Source organism: Pantherophis guttatus, chromosome 1 (genome assembly GCF_059756535.1).
Source record: "Pantherophis guttatus breed Tessera chromosome 1, ASM5975653v1, whole genome shotgun sequence".
Taxonomy (NCBI): domain Eukaryota; kingdom Metazoa; phylum Chordata; class Lepidosauria; order Squamata; family Colubridae; genus Pantherophis; species Pantherophis guttatus.
In genome coordinates, this window is record NC_142063.1 from 105,463,441 (window position 1) to 105,483,065 (window position 19,625).

The 19,625-nt window shown below is 40.3% G+C and overlaps 1 protein-coding gene across 1 annotated transcript in view; it reads left to right on the forward strand.

Moving 5' to 3' along the window:
- DUSP8 (dual specificity phosphatase 8) overlaps positions 1-19,625 on the forward strand; it is a 110,144-nt gene that overhangs the window by 42,612 nt on the left and 47,907 nt on the right. The window contains exon 3 of the mRNA XM_034416860.3: positions 2,570-2,708. Coding sequence (XP_034272751.1) covers positions 2,570-2,708 — 139 coding nt within the window. The remainder of the gene's footprint in view (positions 1-2,569; positions 2,709-19,625) is intronic.

A 19,625-nucleotide genomic window follows, 5' to 3' on the forward strand; every position in this document is an offset into this window, starting at 1 on the left:
CCCCCCACCTCCTATTCCTATATATTGGGTACTGTACTAGTACAGATGCAAAAGGAGGGGGATGATGAAGTCAAGAAGTTGCAGCTGTCTCTAGTTCTGCTTGTTGGAGTTTTTGAAGGTAAACATGTTTTCTTCTGCTTGCAACCTAGCAACTCTTATGGCCATTGGGTAAATGAGATTGTAGTGTAAGCTATTCTTGTAGCCTGAGAATCTTTTGCATGGAAGCAGAGAATGCCTTTTTCTGCTTGCCTGAGGCTCTGCCTTTCCAATAGTGTTGCCAGGTGTCCACTATTTGAGCGGACAGTCCGCTTTTTTCACATTATGTTCACTATTTTTTTTCACAAAATAGTGGACATTTTTTTTATTCAAAAGCTTTATGATGAAATGGTACGTAATTTAAAGCTGTACAGTCTAAGAGAATAAGGATCTTAGGAGGCACAGTGCATCAATTCCGGTATCAAATGCAAACGTTGAACGAATTTTCAGCGTCATGGGAAATTTGTGGACTGACGAACGTAACCGACTGCTTGTACCATCAGTTCGAAGTGAACTTTGTATATTTTTTAATATTTCTCAACGTTGTACTGAAATTAAAGAATTATTCCTTAAACACAAAGAATTGATCAAAGCTGCGCAGTCAAATAAAAAATACACACGACAGCAAAGTAAAATGTAATTTAATATCTTACATATTATTATAATATATTTGATGTTTTGAATTTTAAGTAAAGTTTTGAAGTGATTATTTTAATACGTGTTAAAATGTTTGTAAGAAAATATATAATTTAATTGTAATTTTTTTTTATTTTTTTACTACTTAACCCCCCCCCCCCCCCCCCCGCTTGTCCACTGGAAGCAGACATGGCAACCCTACTTTCCAACTCATAGTAGGATCAGTTGTCCTGGATTGGGAAAGGAGTAAGGTGAACACTTCAGTGTCAGGGGAAAGGGCTATATTGATATTTCTGATTGTCTTCCCTAACCTTTGTAGAAATTACTGAGTGGGCTCTGTAATCAGGTGTGTCCTTTCCTTCCTTCCCTTCCCTCCTTTGATGGGGTGATGAGGTACATGAGATCAGGACTAGGTGTTGATTTGTACACTTTTCAAATCATAAAAAAACCCTGCCCCATTAGAGTTTCCAGAGTGCAACTATAAATAAATAAATGTTCCAGATAATTTCAACTCAATATTGTTGAGGGCATAACTCAATCATTGTTGAGTCTATAACTTTTTCTCTCTTTTTGGGGGGATATAACACATTGAACATTTCTGCATGATGAAAATTATCTTGATTTTAAATTCCTTCCAGTATTGTTGTAGTCATGGAACAACTTGGAAAGAGGTATGTGGGTCCCCCACCCTCCACCTTATCTGCAGTTGGCTTCTTTCTCTCTCTGCCTTTCTGTAACCTTGCTTCATCGCAGCTGCCTTTCTCTGACAGCGGAATGATAGATGTGCTTTGCTCCAGAGGGCAGAAGGCCACCAGCTCGGAAGGACGGCGTATGCCACTGATCAGCCTATTCAGTGGATGCACTGAGCCATGGCACTATGAGGATTTCATCAGCCTTTAATGCATTAACCTTTCATTAGGCACAGCAACCCTTGCCTGTGCCTTGCTCTCTGCCTAGACTATTCATCTCATTGCCTGGGTATTCCATGCGCCTTGACATCATGAAGAATCCCCTTTTGTCTCTACCTGGGGAGCACTGATGTATTCATGCAATTTTAATGCTGGTGAATCCTGTATCTGCTTTTCTGTAGAGATCAGTGCAATGGACACAAATGAGGCTGGCTTGGTTATTTTGTGTTAAAGAAATCTGCTAACCTTCTTCTCTGTTCCCAGTCCTCAGGGGACTACATTTTGACTATATGCCATACCCAAAAGATCCTATACTACTAAAACATATTGAGAAAGTAACTGATGCCCAGCCAGGTGGACAAGAAGAGTTAATTCTAATATGGGGGAATGACCTGCAATCTAGAATGTGCAAGGTTTGTTTCTGCTTTGGCTCTGAAAAACACTTTTTAACAATCTGGATGAAGAATCCGTCCACAAAGGAACACAACAAATACATTCCTTACATAGGTTTCAACTTACATTCAAAGTTCTATATAAGCACTAGAATAATTATGGTTTATTTTTCTACCTTAAATGAATTAATTCTCCCTGCCCTCGCATAATATCCAGATCAATTAAGTTAAACTAATACTCTGTTTTGTTTTGTTTTTAATCTACAAATAATTCTTTCCCTGCAGTAAGAACACAACAATAAACAAACAATGCTATTGTTTTTCATGGCATTCAGTTTCACTTTGCCTTTGTGATAGGAAGCAAAATTTGTCTCTCTTTCCCTCCGCTTCCCCTTTATGGAAGTCATAATTGTATTTTTAAACTTCTGGGTTCGTTTTTAGATAATGAGATGTCATAGGAATATTATATGTCTGGAGAGGAATAGTGAAGACATTTTCAATTGTTTTTCATACGTGTTTGATAGCTCTCTAACATTTGTATGTTTTGAGTACCATTTGCATCCTCTCACATGTTTTCTTTTGATGCTACTCTTGCAGGTGGAGGCAGAGAAACACCAAGATGTTGTGGTCTATGATCAGAGTACAAGGGATGTAAATGGATTGGCAACCGACAGTTTCCTATCTATTCTTCTGGGCAAGCTGGATAGTTGCTTCCACAGTGTCTCCATCCTCACAGGTAGGATTTGGCAGCAGTTGGGGTGGTGGGCTGAATTTTTTTTCATATCCTTGAAAGGCAGAAACCTGTGTCCATGTCAATGCAGACTTTGGTAAAATGGTGGAAGAAAAATGCTGGATACCTTACCTTGCTATTTAGTATGCTTTTGTGTAGGTAGGTAGGGCCATCCAATTTTGTAAAAAAAGCAATCTTAAAATCTTTCAGCTGATAGGAGGACAAAAACAAGGAACTAGAAAATATAATGCAATAAATATCTAGAATGGAAAAAGAACAATGGAGTAATTAAAGAAATAAGAATTCACCAAGGCTAGCCAATGCATATCTCATTCAGGGTCTTTTTGTCTGGATGAGCTCATCTTGCATTCAAGTCCAATGCCTGGTGGAAGAGCCGGGTTTCCAGGGCCTTAGGGAGTCAGGAAAGGGTCAAGGGAAGTGGTGATGTTGCACAAGGATGTGTTGTAACAGAGAAAGCACATCTGGATACCACTATGTGACACTTCCATAGAAAGGACTGAAGCACATTTTTCTGCCAGGTCTTATGGTCAAGCAGATATAGTCGGAGGGAAGTAGTCCTGCAGAATCATTGAGGGCAGAATGAAATGAAAAATATTACAATAATCTAAGACCAATTTTAGAGTATTGTTCTACTGTTTGGAATCCCCACCATATATCTGACATCAGTACAATCGAGCGGGTTCAGAAGTATTTCACGAGAAAAGTCTTGCACTCCTCTGTACACAATATAATTCCCTATGCTACTAGGCTGGAAATTCTCGGTTTGGATAACTTAGAATTGCGTCGCTTGCGGTCAGACCTAGGTATTGCCTACAAAATTATATGTAGTAATGTTTTACCTGTAAATGACTTTTTTTGTTTTAATTGCAACAATATGTGCGCTACAACTGCTTTAAACTCAATGTAAATCGTTCTAAACTTGACTGTAAAAAATATGATTTCTGTAATAGAGTTGTCAAAGTCTGGAACGTTCTACCTGATTCAGTTGTTTCAGCTACAAATTTTCACAGTTTCAATCACAAATAGACTTCCGTGGACCTTACATCATACTTAAGTGGTCAGGAGAGGGGGCGTGTGTAAGTGCAGTAACATGCCTATCATCCCTGTCGTTGTATTTTTATTCTTTTATTCTTGTTCTCGTTTTTGTTTGACAAATTCTAATAAATAAATAAAATAGATAAATCCTTGTATAGTACTGCCTTGTTTAGAGGCTGTTTGCAACTTATGACAATGATAAAAAAAAGTAATTTTGCGACCAATCCTTGCATTTACAACTTTTGCAGGTCTATAAAGCAAAGAAAAGCTGAAGTAAAATTATAAGCACAGTCATGGTGTCATTTAACAACTGCTTCACTTAATGACCAAGTTGCCAGTCCCAGGTGTCACTTACACAAGAGTTATCTGCACATGAATTTCCTGGTGTGCTTATGACATCTTGGTTAATTTTAGTCAGAGAGGAAGCATTGCTGGTCCAAATGATAGTGATAAGGGACAGAGAATCGTTGCATTTTATAATTTATATGGAACAAACCCTGAATATTTTATGTATATCCCACATTTGGTATTTTTTATAAACATGAAATTTGTTAAATCCGCATTTAACAAAGAGTCTCAGAAATTGTCCTTTTTTCCCATATTGTGATTTTGTTCTTCGTTTATTTTCCTGCTTGTTGTCAAAAAGATAATATTGTCTGAAGTGGAATGTGGCCACTAATAGTAGTTTCCATTCTGAAGCAGGGTGGGGAACCTAATTTTACCATAGTGACAGCTGCCGAGGTGATGTGCTATTATGTAAACAGGTTGTCTTGAAGAGGAATTGCATTAAAATTCCAGAGGAAAAGCTTTATGTTCTGCAAAGCCACAGGTTTTTTTTTTAAAGTGATGGTTAACTACTGAGATTAAAGTGGGGATACATGATGACTATTGAGTTCAAAGTATTTTCATCAGTCTGAAATTTAAATGGTGGAAAAACATGGAATGCATTTTTTCCGGCGGCATGGAGAGTTCATATGACAATATCTTTTGGATTATCTCTGCAAGTGCTATCAGTCTTGAAATCTGGACGTCTGGCCTGGGTCTGTGAAACTGATACGGGTGGAGGGTATCCTGCTTTCTGCTTCTATCACCTTTTCTTAAACAGGAATTAATGCTTATTTTGAAAATTATTCTCGAAAATAATAGAAGCTGCGGTTTGTTTCATGTAAGGTTTTCTGATTGTAGTGGTTAATGACATTCATCCTTTTGTGCTTTGAAGTCTTTATTTCAATTGAATATTATATTGCTGGAATTACAATATATCATAGTGCTATCATATATGCTACTGTATGTATATTATACTGTTATATATTAATACTCTTTTATAGTATATTCTATAACATACTAATGCTACTATATACTGTAATATAATACCCTGTTTCCTCGAAAATAAGACATCCCTGATAATAAGCCAAATTGGGTTTTTGAGCACATGGCAATAAGGCCAAGCATTTATTTCAGGGTTCAAAAAAATATAAGACAGGGTCTTATTTTCGGGAAAACATGGTAAGTGTATTCACATGTGCAGCAGAAAAGGTTTTAGGGACTAGGTTAAGTAGACATCTCCTCTGATTCAGCCCTACCTGACACTTAATATTTACAGAATGAATGAATGAATGAATGAATGAATGAATGAATGAATGAATGAACGAATTAATGAAAACACATTAATGTGTGCAGCATCCTCTGATTCAGCCCTACCTGACTAACTTAATATTTACAGAATGAAATAACAACCCCCCCTATGAAAATAAGCTCTCCCTAAAAATAACCACCACCACCCCCGAAAATATTTAAACACATGCACAGCCGGTCCCCACCACATGGTATATAATAGCATTAGTATATTATAGAATATAATATTCTACACTCTTTAATACTAATATTCTTTATATACTATTAGTATATAATAGTATATAAAGACTATTAGTCTATAATTAGTATATAATAATACATATACAGTAGTATATATGATAGTACAATATATTATAGAGAATATTTGTGAAGTGTTTATAATATATCTGCATCATTTTTATTCATATATGAGTTAAATATACTCAGTGCTTAGGTATGTGGGCACGGGTGTGGGGTGGTATAAAATAAAACATGCGGAATTGGCTATCACAACTTGATACCACTGGCTTAAATCAGGCTCGATGGAGTGCTGGTCCATTAACAGGCAGTTCCAATGATCTGATGGGTCTTGAAGTTCAACTGTAAATATCTCTGAGTTCCCATATCCTGGGGGAGAAATAAAATAGAGGGCAGCTTGAGTGAAATAAGAGTCTACAGCCGTGCATCTCAGATTTGGTCATATGATTGTTTGCCATTCATCATAGTGAAAAGAAGTGGCGTATTTAGGAAAAGATTGTTATCTAGGTGGTGTCCTCCAAGAAGGCCTCTTCTAAAAATCACCTGGGATAAATTCTTTTTGCCCAGTAGAGGGTAGTGTTGTTCATCCACTGGAATCTGTGTGGCCCATGCTAAACAACTGAGCATAATATAATTGCTAACATGAACAACACGATAACAAATCATTATGTTACATAACAACAAGTCATTATGCCATGCCATAGCGAACTGGATTCTTTTCTTTCTTTCTTTTCCCTTATTTGTGTTGCAGTTTGGTATCAGGTCCAGATACACTAGCACAGCTACCTTTATGGAGCAGGAAATGCACAGTTCAGTTCTTTGAGAGTCTTTGTATCAGTGGTGGGTTTTTACCAGTTCGCCCTGGTTCAGGGAAACTGGTAGCAGCAGTGGGGGTGGGAGGCTCCACCCATCCACCGACGTCATCACGGACGCGCTGTGCATGCGCAGAAGGTTCTGCACATGCGCAGAAGCACCACACGCAAACACGCTCACAGTTCTGAACCGGTAGCAAAGGTAAGTGAAAACCACTACTGCTTTGTATATACCCTGTTTCCCCCAAAATAAGACATCCCCTGATAATAAGCCCAATTGGGCTTTTGAGCACATGGCAATAAGGCCAAGCACTTATTTCAGGGTTCAAAAAATTTAAGACAGGGTCTTATTTTCGGGAAAACACGGTATGTGTATTCACATGTGCAGCAGAAAAGGTTTTAGGGACTAGGGTAAGTAGACATCTCCTTCTCTGATTCAGCCCTACCTGACTAACTTAATATTTACAGAATGAATGAATGAATGAATGAATGAATGAATGAATGAATGAATGAGCAAGCAACCAAGCAGGGATTTCTTCCAGCACTCTTAAAATAAAGAGTGAGTTCTTTTTGGAAAGAGAAAAAGGAAGGGTGATGATATGAGTATTGGTGTAATGAATCAGGATTGGTGAGGACAGTTTAGCCTTTCCACAGTCCATGTGGCTGTTATTGTAGTTATCACCTTTCTGCAGAGTGCATGAAACTCTAGTACTAGCAAGCTATGAGCAGGAGGAAAATATGAATGAAATTGTCCAAGTAGTTAGAGGAAGAACAAGTCAGAGGGAAATCAAAGTACTCATTCATTCCATTGATATCTTGATCAAGGTTAGAAGTACATTTTATAGGTTGTTTGGTCTCATTCTTGAATGTGTATAAAAAAGGTGTAGTCCTTGAGTTACAATGGCAATTGGTATCGGAATTGTTCTCGTTATGTGCCATGGTTGTAAAGTACAATGCCATGTGACTGAGTAGCTTAGCGATATCAATTCCAACAGTCCCATTTGCCAGCGTTAAGCAAGGACTGAAGGGGTCATTAAGCAAGGAAAGGTCCGACATGATCACGACTTCCTACTTCCTGCTGGCTTCCCCATTGACCTGACGGAAGTCAGCAGGGAACTTTGGAAATTGATTAATGTGACTATGAGGATAGTGAGACAGGTAGAACTCTGAGGACCAGTTGTAATTCCCCCTTGTTCAACACCACCACAAATTTGAATGATCACTGAGTGAGTGGTTATAACTCAAGAACCACACTTCTGAAACAGTAGGAACATTTTTATTTGGTCACCTGCTACTTGTAGTTTATAATGAGCTGTACTGGATGATGTGGTATAAGTATGGAAAAGCATGAAGTTACTTATGGACAGTTATTCAATGTTTACATTAATTGGCATTAAATTAAGAATGGTTGATGTATTCTGTACATATAAATTGTCTAGTCCAGTTTTCTTTCATCTAGAAGCAACCTATTCTGTATAGTTATATCTGCATTAGATTTCTAATTGATACTGTACAGGAAATATGATCGTATCATAAAGCAGAGAGAAATGCAGTTTATTTGGTATGTATCTTGACATAATCAAATTAAAACCAGAATAAATTAATACAGGGCAGGAACTTGGGGAATCTAGTGTTCCCTTTTTATTTTGCTGAAAATTAATCACTTTGACCTTTGGTCAGAAGGGATCTATCCATTAACAGGTATATAATTGATGTTTTAAAAAACAACAATGATAATTTTGTTGTAAGTAACTTGTTTAGAAACTCCACAAATTCTACACATTTATAACCGCTACAAAATAAGGGCATTTTTTTTTCATAGACGGAAGAATGCTGTATTCATTCTTCAGATTATTGTTCGTCAAGAAAAAATAGATGTGGTACAACAACTTGAGGGCCAGCTACAAGGAGATTTTTGCAGAGGGAGTTCCACTGTGTAAATAAGGAAATGGAGAAATAAAGAGGAGAGGGAACTTAGGTTGTTGGTTTTTTTAAAACACCAACACCAACACACACACACACACACACACACACACACACACACACACACACACACACCGGATTTTCCCTGTGTGGATATTTCTACCACTTTGCCTACTATTTTCTCTGCTGGCTTTGAATTCTAGGATTTTAGTTCTAGAGGGCACAAGTTCAGGAAGTTTGTTCATTTAATCTTGACCTTTAGGTGTAATTCTCAATGAGAGGTATATATTTTCAGCTATTTATGCCATATGCCTGTTGATAGTGCATTACAACTTCTACTCCACCTCTCAAAAGCCCTTCATATATACAATTATCTGCTCTATTCAGACATTATATTCTTGAAGAAAGCAATCAGTTGCTCAAATTCTATCCAGCTGGTCTTTTTAATACTTAGTCCTGCTGGGAGTTAGGTTTAGTTAAAGGTTTTTTTCATTTCTATTCAACTCTCCGTAGGAAATGATTAAACAAAAAACATCTTTTTCCCCCCTATCTCCTACAGAATCATTGACATCTCATTTGCAGCCCCTCTGGCTTGAAATTAACAATATTCTGTCAGAGTTTACTGAATTCACATTCTGCTAAGCACATCATCAATAAGGGCTACTCACCATTTCCTGAGTGTAGGCATGTACAATGGGGTGGATGGATGAATAGAGATAGATGATAGGTGGGTAGATGGTAGATGGAAGAGAGTAGAGGGTAGATATGTAGATGGGTGGATGGGTAGATAGATCAGTCTCCCTTCATCCCTCAAAGGATGGGGTATGATTGTGTGTAAAGTAACAGATTAACAGAGTTGGAAGGGACCTAATAGGTCATCTAGTCCAAACCCCCGCTCAAGCAAGAGACCCTACAGCATTTCTGACAAATGGCAGTCCAGTCCTTTCTTGAAAGTCTCAAGTGATGAAGCTCCCACAACTTCCGAAGGCAAGCTGTTCCATTGGTTGATTGTTCTCACTGTCAGAAAGTTCCTCCTCATTTCTAGGTTGAATCTCTCCTTGGTCAGTTTCCATCCATTATTCCTTGTCTGGCCTTCAGGTGCTTTGGAAAAAAGCTTGACCCCTTCCTCTCTGTGGCAGCCCCTCAAATATTGGAAAATGGCTACCATGTCTCCCCTGGTCCTTCTCTTCACTAGACTAGCCATGCCCAGTTCCTGTAACCGTTCTTCATATGTTTTAGTCTCCAGTCCCCTAATCATCCTGGTTGCTCTCCTCTGCACTTTTTCTAGAATCTCAACATCTTTTTTATAGTGTGGTGACCAAACCTGGATGCAGTACTCTAGGTGGTCTTACTAGGGCTTTATAGAGTGGTATTAGTATATAACATTCATATATGTAAACATCTGAGAAAGGAAAAGTATGGGGATTAGGAAAGGAAGGAAAAGGCAGGCTCTGATACGCAAATCCACACAGGAAGGCTCCCGTTCCCTGCCCCAAAATCTGGTCTTACAGTGACCATCACAAAGACTGAGTATCAGGCAAGCCCTGTGCCAAACCATTGCAATCCGGACTGGAATGCCTGAAGTTGGCTTAAGAAATAGCTGGGAGCCGCATGGGGGACATATAGACTAAGTGAGGAATTGTCTTATGTCTCCATTTAGGTAGGTATATAACCAGGGATGGGTTCTACTTATCTTTACTATCGGTTTGCAATGGGGCCGTGCGCGCTCGCTTCGCTCGTGCGTGCATGTGCTCTTCTGCGCAAGTGCAGAAGTGTTTTGATGATGTCGGGATTGGTGGGCGGAGCCTCCCGCCAGTTTTACTTCTGGTTCTATAGAACTGGTGCGAACCGGGGGCAGCCCACCACTGTATATAACCCTCCTTTCCTTCCTTCCTTCCATGTAACAGCTTGCTTAAAAAGAAATAATAATGCTGAAGACAGACTTTGTTTATCCTTACCCTAAATTTTGCTATACCCTAAAGCTGTGATGGCAAACCTATGGCACGCGTGCCAGAGGTGGCACACAGAGCCATATCGGTGGGCATGCGAGCATTGCCCTAGCTCAGTGAAGGCTAACCTTTTTGCCGTCGCGTGCCAAAAGTGGGGGTTGCATGGGGGGGGTCGTGCACATGCATGCCCACAGCTATAATTCAATGCCCCCCATGCTCCGCCCTCCTGCTTTTGGCATGCAATGGCAAAAAGGTTACCGGTGGGCCCGGTAGGTTTGTTTTTTGCCCTCTCCAAGCTCCAGAGGCTTTCTTGGAGCCTCGGGAGGGTGAAAACAGCCTTCCCCACCCCCTGGAGGCCCTCCAGAGGCTGGAAACGGCCCGTTTCCTGACTTACAGTGGGCCTGGAAGGCCCAAAAATCAGCTGGCTGGCACACACATGTGAGCTGGAGCCAAGCTAGGCCAATGCTCATGTGCCCACAGATATGGCTCTGCATCTCCAGAGATGGCCACCGGTTCGCCATCACAGCCCTAGCTCATCTCCATGTGCGCACTGGCCAACTGATTTTTGGGCCTTCTGGGCCCACCGGAAGTCAGGAAACAGGCTGTTTCCAGCCTTCAGGGGGGAGGGGAAGGCCCGTTTTCGCCCTCCCCAGGCTCCTAGAAGGCCCAACGTGCCATCGCGTGCCAAAAGCGTGGGGAGCGTGGGGGGGGTTGTATGCGCATGCGCGAGGGAGTGGGATGCATTGAATTATGGGTGTGGGCACGCACACGAGTGACACCTGCCCTGCTCCCCCCGCTTTTGGCACGTGATGGCAAAAAGGTTAGCCATCATTGCCCTAAATCATTTAGACTTATTCACAACTTAAGACAGGAAGTCCTCTGAATTTTACACTGACCAGAAGGTGCTGAAGCCCTTTGAAGGACTTTGTGTTGTGATAAGATGATTGTTTTTCACATGGGCACATGCAGAGATATCATATCTCATCAGGGCTTTCCTTATTGCATACAAGAGATAATTATGGGAAAGCCTTATTCGGTTTGAAGAATAATAGTCTCAAAAAGCCTGTTGAGTGCAACTATCTTGATAACATGTAATCAGGTATTACAATCAAATAAAATTAACTTAAATGCAACTCATGATGTCCTGCAGTATATAACTTCCATCATGAACTGAAGAGCACTGCATTACAGAATTCTGTTTACAACTTAATTAAACTTTCCTAGCCAGCATGATCACATTTGATGCTGGACTTGGGCCAGCATGATTGTTTTTGAGTACAACTCTATTGTTGCAATACTATGTTTATCAAGATGGAATGAATGCATAATAATGTAGATGGGGTGGGGATAGTGTTATATTATGTATGAGCTCATAGGAAAAATATGATGATGCAAGGTGAATATGTGGAAAACAGTGTGCATTTTAAAAAATCTCTCAAAAATATTAAGGATGTATTCACCAGCATAATTCAAGTCCCAACATTTTCATTTTTTATTTATTGCCATATTTATGTACTGCAGTTCTATAAGGGCGCCCAGTGGTTTACATGTATTCACAAAATAATAAAGCCCAAAAATCTTTATAAAGAGTCCAGGGTTGTTGGATACGAGATGAGCGGCAAATAAATTTCATAATAATAAATAAAAAAGAATGACATTAATAATATTCCCCCTTGGTGTACAAACAAGCAATGATTCTAAGCCGGTGATGGTGAACCTGTGGCACACGTACCAGAGGTGGCATGCAGAGCCCTCTCTGTGGGCATGCACACCGTTGCCAGCTGCTCTTCTAGTTTCTGGTGCGCACAGGCCATTTTGGGGGCCTTTTTGGACCATTTATTGGGCTGTTTTCAGGCTGTTTTTTGGGTGGAAAACGGCCTGAAAAATGGCCTGAAAATGGCCCCCAAAACAGCCAAAAACACCCCAATAATAGGCATGTGTGCCCCGGCCAGCTGGTCTTTGGATTTCTGGTGCTCTGGGGCATGCAAAAACCAACTGGCTAGCGTGCATGCGTGTGCCGGAAACCCGAAGACCAGCTGGCTGGCACGTGCATCCGCGCCAGCCAGCTGGTCTTCGGGTTTTCGGTGCTCTGGCACACGCACACGTTCCGGTTTGGGCACTCGGTGCCAAAAAGGTTCGCCATCACTGTTCTAGGCCAGTGTTTCCCAAACTTGACCCTTTGAAGATGTATGGACTTCAACTCCCAGAATTCCTCAACCAGGCATACTAGTTGGGGAATTCTGGGAATTGAAGTCCATGCATCTTAAAATAGCCAAGTTTGGGAAACACTGTTCTAGGCTATAGTATCTACCAGTTCAACATTCTGGAATAAACCTGTATTTTATGAGTATAGGTTTCATCTATGGAGAATAGTCCCGCCATCAAGTTGTAACGTTTTTGACAAGCAGATTTGCTTTCCTTTCTTTCCTTTTTGTACACAAAAAGGACAACGTAAATAGTAGTGTTTTATCAGGAGGTTGCTGCTCTGCAATAGTACTGCTTCCCAGAGTTTCATTATCCGATTGTGTTGCCTAAAGATGCTTACTGCTTCTACTATAGAAAGTATTAAAATAACTACCAGCCTAAGGAAGATTATATCTGTAATTAAGGCTTTACAGCCTGCTGCCCAGACCTCAAGTTGCCTTCGGTTTGATTGTTGCAGAACTCAAAGGTGGAGAGTAAGTGATTCAAGTGAGTGCGTTTATTGTGCTCTGAAGAATTTCACACGATAGCAATTCCTACTTGCAGGAGAACTGGCACAGGCAGAGTGTGAGCCACTATTGCAAAGTCACGCTGGTATAAAATGAGGTCAAGCAACTCTGTATATATTGTACAACATGGGATCTTACATCAGCTTATTGAATAGGTGGGGCAGGACAAGCACATCTGAAACCTGTTGTGATTAATCCTGATTCATAGACATTCTTTCTGCTTTTTCCAGGCCAGCAGGGTGGGGAGGAAGCATGTTAATAAAATACGTAACCAGAGCCCAGCTGAAAATAACAAGCAAGTTTCTATTAGAGGTGGACCAGATTAATTCTCAATGTATATACATTTTTTGTCACCCTGCAGTACTTGGCTATAAGTTGCTTCTGTGATTTTTCCCTTCATTTCTCTTTCACTGGATTTTTGCTTTTACTATGAGAAAAAACCACTCATCTGAGCCACCAATTCTACCTTTTCTGTATTCCTTGAGCAATGGTAAATCTTATAAAATGGCATTACTATGTTGACTGGAAAGGAGAACTTTGTTTCCCCTACAAATAATAGACTTTTGAAATGGTAGGATTGTCTTCAGTTTGCTGAGAATATGAAAGCAGAGACAGATTTTTCTTGCTTTTTTGGGGGGGGGGGATGTATCTTCTTAAATTCAGACTTCCTTTTTGAAGACAACAAGGGTGGGAGTAGAAATCGGAAGAAAGTTACTTTCGCTGTAACCAGTGATCTGCTAATGGATAATGGCTATGCTATTCCTCTACCTTGATTAGCAATAGACTTATATACCACTTCATACTGCTTTTACAGCCCTCTCTAAGCAGTTTACAGAGTCAGCATATTGCCCCCAATAATCTGAGTCCTCATTTTACCCACCTCAGAAGGATGGAAGGCTGAGTCAACCTTGAGCCGGTGAGATTTGAACTGCCGAACTGCAGCTAGCAGTCAGCTGAAGTAGCCTGCAGTACTGAACTCTAACCATTCCGCAACCTTGGCTCCCTGATTCATTGTCCTAAGAGGGGGGAAATATTTATTTATTTATTACATTTATATGCTACCCATCTCATTATTGAAGGGACTCTCGGTGGCTTACTTATGAAAAAGATCATATGAAATGATTGCAATTAACAAGAATTCCATGGAGACTAAAAACCAAGAGGATGGGTGATACAGGGGTGGGAATCTTCTCTCTACGCCATCAACAACCCCCTCCCCAGCATAGAACACCCCCATTGGTATTCCCCTCCCCATTAACTCCTAGAGGAAAAGTAGAATTCAGTAGGATGCATTTTAAAGAAAACTTCAGTATAAATGAGAAGGGAAGGTGTCCTTGTATTTGGTATCTTCAGCAGAACTTGTGTCAGTAAAGATGGTGCTTTTCTATTTTGCATTCATTTATCCCAGCTTGCATGTATGTATGTATGTATGTATGTATGTATGTATGTATGTATGTATGTATGTACATACTCTGTTTCTCCGTTGGATATGCCCGTGCACATGCGCACATCCATGGACTGTTCTCTTTCATTCAGGGAAGGGAGGAAGCCTGTTCCCAGAAGTTGCTGTTAATTTCCTTCCTGAGGTTTTGGCAAGTGCTCATCTATGAGATTTTGCTGTGGCGTCATGAGCTGCATGCCCTGGAGCCTGTCAATTCGCTAATGTCAAATGCAGACCACTAATGTGCTGGTTGGAGGAAAGGGACTGAAATGTAGAACAGTGGGTCACGGCTGCTGCGTTTTATGTGGAAAGCATGACTCAAAGCAAGAAAAAAGTTGCTGAAAATTTAATAGTCAGGCCGAGATTTCTAACACACACACACAGACCCCAATGCACAAAATTTCCTCTTTTGTCTAATACGGAAAGTAGGCTATTAAAGTAAATTATATGGGTCCCTGCTTGGGTGGTCTGGGGCTTGTAGCTTCATGTCATGCACCAAAAAATGTGCCTTAAGATATTGTGTGGGTACCTACGACTATTCACAATTTTCACATCTGCTTCCTTTTCAGAGAATGGCCTTACATAAACTTTCCTTGATATATATAGTATTCCTTTCAAAATGCAGCCTTAGATCAGATATATGAACCTTTTTTCTGTTGAAAAGCAGTCTTAACAGGAACAGGTAGAGATCTTGATGTTCCACAGCTAAAATTGGATATGTGAATCCATTGCAATTTAAAAATGCAAAAATACACTGAAACCGAGTTCCTTTTCCTAATGGGATACTGGTTTTAATATTGAGATATTCAATCATGAGCCCTGTTCAGGTATGCTTGCCCTCCCTTCCCCCCAATAATTAATTAACAGTTGCATCTCCTGCTGTCCACATGTTCAGGGCATGTCTGCCAAGGAGAACACAGCCAAATGCTCCCCATGCTCTGGATCCTTAAACAATCAAGGCTCCTTGTCACGGGGGAAGTCTCCATGTGTCTGGCAGATTTCCCTACTGCAGACTTTACTCCAGTGAGGGGGAAGGGGATGAATCCAGCTGGGACACTGCTCTTGATCACATGGTAGGGAATGCTTGAAGGGGCTTCTTGACTTATTGCAAAGACAATGGGAAGGTGGCTTAACTTTCATTTGAGGCAACTGATAATATTTGGTATCTACCAGTAGTGAAATCCATTTTTTTTTAACTACCGGTTCTGTAGGCGTGGCTTGGTGGGCTTGGTGGGCATGGCAGGGAAAGGATACTGCAAAATCTCCATTCCCACCCCACTCCAGGGGAAGGATACTGCAAAATCCCCATTCACACCCCACTCCTGGGGGAAGATTATTGCAAAATTTCCATTCCCACCCCACTCTGGGGCCAGCCAGAGGTGGGTATTTGCTCAAAATGAGAACTACTCAAAATTTCTGCTACCGGTTCTCCAGAACCTGTCAGAACCTGCTGGATTTCACCCCTGGTATCTACCAGAGATGGGTTTCAGCAGGTTCTGACCAGTTCTGGAGAACTGGTAGCAAATTTTGAGTAGTTCGGAGAACCGTAGTAAAAATTCTGACTGGCCCTGCCCCCATCTATTCTCTGCCTCTGAGTCCCAGCTGATCGGGAGGAAATGGGGATTTTGCAGTATCCTTCCCCTAGAGTGGGTTGGGAATGGAGATTTTACAGTATCCTTCCCCTGCCACCCCCACCAAGCCATGCCACGCCCATCAAGCCACGTCCACAGAACCGGTAGTAAAAAAAATTGAAACCCATCACTGGTATCTACCCAAAGCTTATTAAAATTGAATGAGCTCCCTCCCATGTTCTAAAAATGCAACTTGGTACCTTCCAGGTGTATTGGACAACCATGCCCATCATCCCCATCATGAATGGCTAAGTCTCCTTTCTCTGACTGGAAATGTCAATACATCTGAAGAGCTCTTGATTGGGGATGTTTGTACTAAAGAGAGAGCTTTCCTTTCATTTTATGAAGATTTATAAGATCAGTAGAAAAAAAGCATATCCTATCATTATAGGAAAAGGCATAAAACAGAAACAAAATATTTTAGACTGAATTAAAAGTAAAATGATAAGGACCATTAGCAACCCGATAATTATGTTGCACATTGAGCAATCATTAACCTTTGAAGATAATGAAGAGTAGCAGGAAGCTTAGCAACCTTCTCTGTGTGATGAGCATTTCTGCCTGCTAATAAATAACATGCATGCAAATCATCAGTATGCCCAGGGAATTCAGCTAGTAGGGAGAGAATGAAGGTAGATCGACTTATTTTAATCCGAATAGTTGTTACAGTGGAGGCTAAAGATTCTACTTGGCCCAACCAGGTGTGGCCTTCCATTCAAGAAATACCTTTTCCTCAGTGCTGCTAACAACCTGTTAAAACATGCCAAAGAATATGCTCTTCTTAATTTCTGAGGCTCCAAAGAATAAAGGGGAAAAAAAGCTGGAGTCTGGACAGAAGAAGATGAATTAAAAAACAAACAAACCTGTAATAACCAACTGACTTACACTGTCAGTCTTCATCCAGAATTTATTGCTTTCCTGTTGCTTTAGTTTTGCTAAATCCTAAAATGTGAAACAGATTTTACACATCCATAGACACCAGCAGGTTGAGTGGAAAGAATCAAGCAAAGTATATCTGGTTACTTCATCTGCATATGACAAAATAGGAGTGACTTGCTAGCCAGAAAAGATGGGTGACAATATTGTTTCAAAAAGACAAGGTTCTGTATGTAATTCAGGAAGTTATATATTTCGATTACTTGGCACTTTGTCAATTAATCATGCTATTTGGTAGCCAACGTTGGTTGTTGCATCTTATGGCAAACCAGATATCAACATACAAATTATGTATAGTAAATAGAGACATCTGTCAGTGCTGGGCTGCTGCACTCTTAGGCAGTCTTTTTTGAAATAAAATCAAATATATAATGTGATGTGTCTTTACTTATGAATAGCCATATTGGTAGCCTTTTGTCAATAAGGAAGGATAGAAAGCTCTTTCCCATTTCCAATATTTTACTGAATTTCTGTGCTAAATATGGGTGAGGTTATTCTCCCCCCCTTCTGTCTGTATACTTAGCTTCTGCATTATGCACAGAGTTCTCTATCTCACCTCTAATAACTTACTCGCTTGTGTAAAATTCTTTGTCATTTGCCTTTATCAGGCTAGTACTTAAAGTGAAAAGCTGATTTCCATAATGGAATAATTTCAAAATGTGTAATTAGAATCAAATAATTTGGAGTGGGAAAGCTCCTTTGTGCTTATGAAGTCATTCTCAGAATCAAGCTTGCCTCAAAAGAGACTTTAATTTCTATATTTGTAAATGCTTAAGTAAACAAGGTAGCTTAATTTTTTTGTGTAGGCTATGGCTGATCATAAAGTTGGATATTTATGGTCTTTTTGATCATGGTGGTGCAGTGGTTAGAATGCAGTACTGCAGGCTAACTCACTGTCACTCCAGGAGTTCGAGTCTAAGCGGCTGAAGGTTGACTCAGCTTTCCATCCTTCCGAGGTCGGTAAAATGAGGACCCAGATTGTTGGGAGCAACGTGCTGATTCTGTAAGTTGCTTAGAAAGGGCTGTAAAGCATTGTGAAGCAGTATATAATTCTAAGTGCTATTGCTATGTGTTATTGCTGTTTGTTAGGTTCCCAGATCAACATGCTAATCAGTGGATACTTCCCTCCCATTTTGAATAAAAATGTAATCTTAAAAGTAACAGAGAAGAGGAACAAGGGAATATGATTTTCTTTTCTCCCTTGCACAGACAGGTTTGGAAACCAGGAGGCTATATTTTAAAGAAATCATAATTGGGCCTGCAATGCATGCTTCCTTTTATGCGTAACACTCTTGAGTTTGCATTTTAATGTGGATCACATGTATCTTACATTATCAAAAATCTTTTAATCTTTTACTGCTGTTAGTATTCTAAAAATGAAAGTGGAAAAATATTCTGGTGAAAAGCAAACAAGCACACAAAAGTAATTTTGATCAAATTTTCTTAGGTATAGAAGGATAACAAGATTTCAGACAGCTAAATTGATAGTTAAGCAAATGGGGATATAGTTTAGTTTTAGTTTAGTTTTATTTGATTTGTATATCGCCCTACTCCCGAAGGACTCAGGGCGGTGAACAGCCACAGGATAAAAAACATAAATACAAAATTTAAAACTGAATAAAATCGAATTAAACAATTTGGCCGAAGACAGATTTAAAACACCTTAATAAATTAAAAATGAATTAAAATTTACGTTTTAAAAAGGGGGGAAAGGGAAACAGTTAGGCCAGGTCCGCCTGATGGAATAAAAAGGTCTTGAGAGTGCGGCGGAAGGTGCGTAGATCCGGGCTCCTCCGTATCTCTGGGGGGAGCTCATTCCAGATAGTAGGTGCCCCCACAGAGAAGGCTCTCCCCCTGGGAGCCGCCAGTCGACATTGTTTGGCCGACGGCACCTGGAGGAGCGTACTGGCCAGTGGGAGGCTACTGGTGGCAGCAGGCGGTCCCGTAAGTAACCAGGTCCTAAGCCATATATCCTGTGTAATCTGGCATCCCTTTCTCTGTTAAGCATACATCAAGAGAAAAGTTGTTGAAAGTCTATGTATCTTCCTGACAGGTTTACCAAGTGTTCCCCCCTGAGCTCAGAAATCCCCAGCTGGAGTTCCCCTTTTATCTATGAAACTGGTTACCTTGTGAGAATTCCCCAGTGTCACAGAGCTGAAACACAGAGTGGCTTGGTTGTATCTCTTTTGACAGTGTTCATCTCTACCTGTGGTGACTCAGGGGCCTACACAGATTTGCATTATGGATCATGATACTATATAACATATAGCATATACATATAATAACTGCATATATGCATACATATACACTTACTGTATTTTTCGGAGTATAAGACGCAACCGAGTATAAGATGCACCGGAGTATAAGACGCACCTTAGTTTTTGGGGAGGAAAATTTTAAAAAAGCTGATTGGCAGGTGGATTGGCCTCTCGGAATACCCCCAATCAGCTGTTCCCAGAGGTAAATTTTAGCAACAGGTTCATTGGTTGTGAGCTCTGTGCCTTGCTCTTTTTTTTTCTGCCTCTGAAACTCTGTTTCAGAAAAAACTTTTTTTTTCTGCCTCTGAAAGCTTCCAAAACAGAGCTTTAGAAA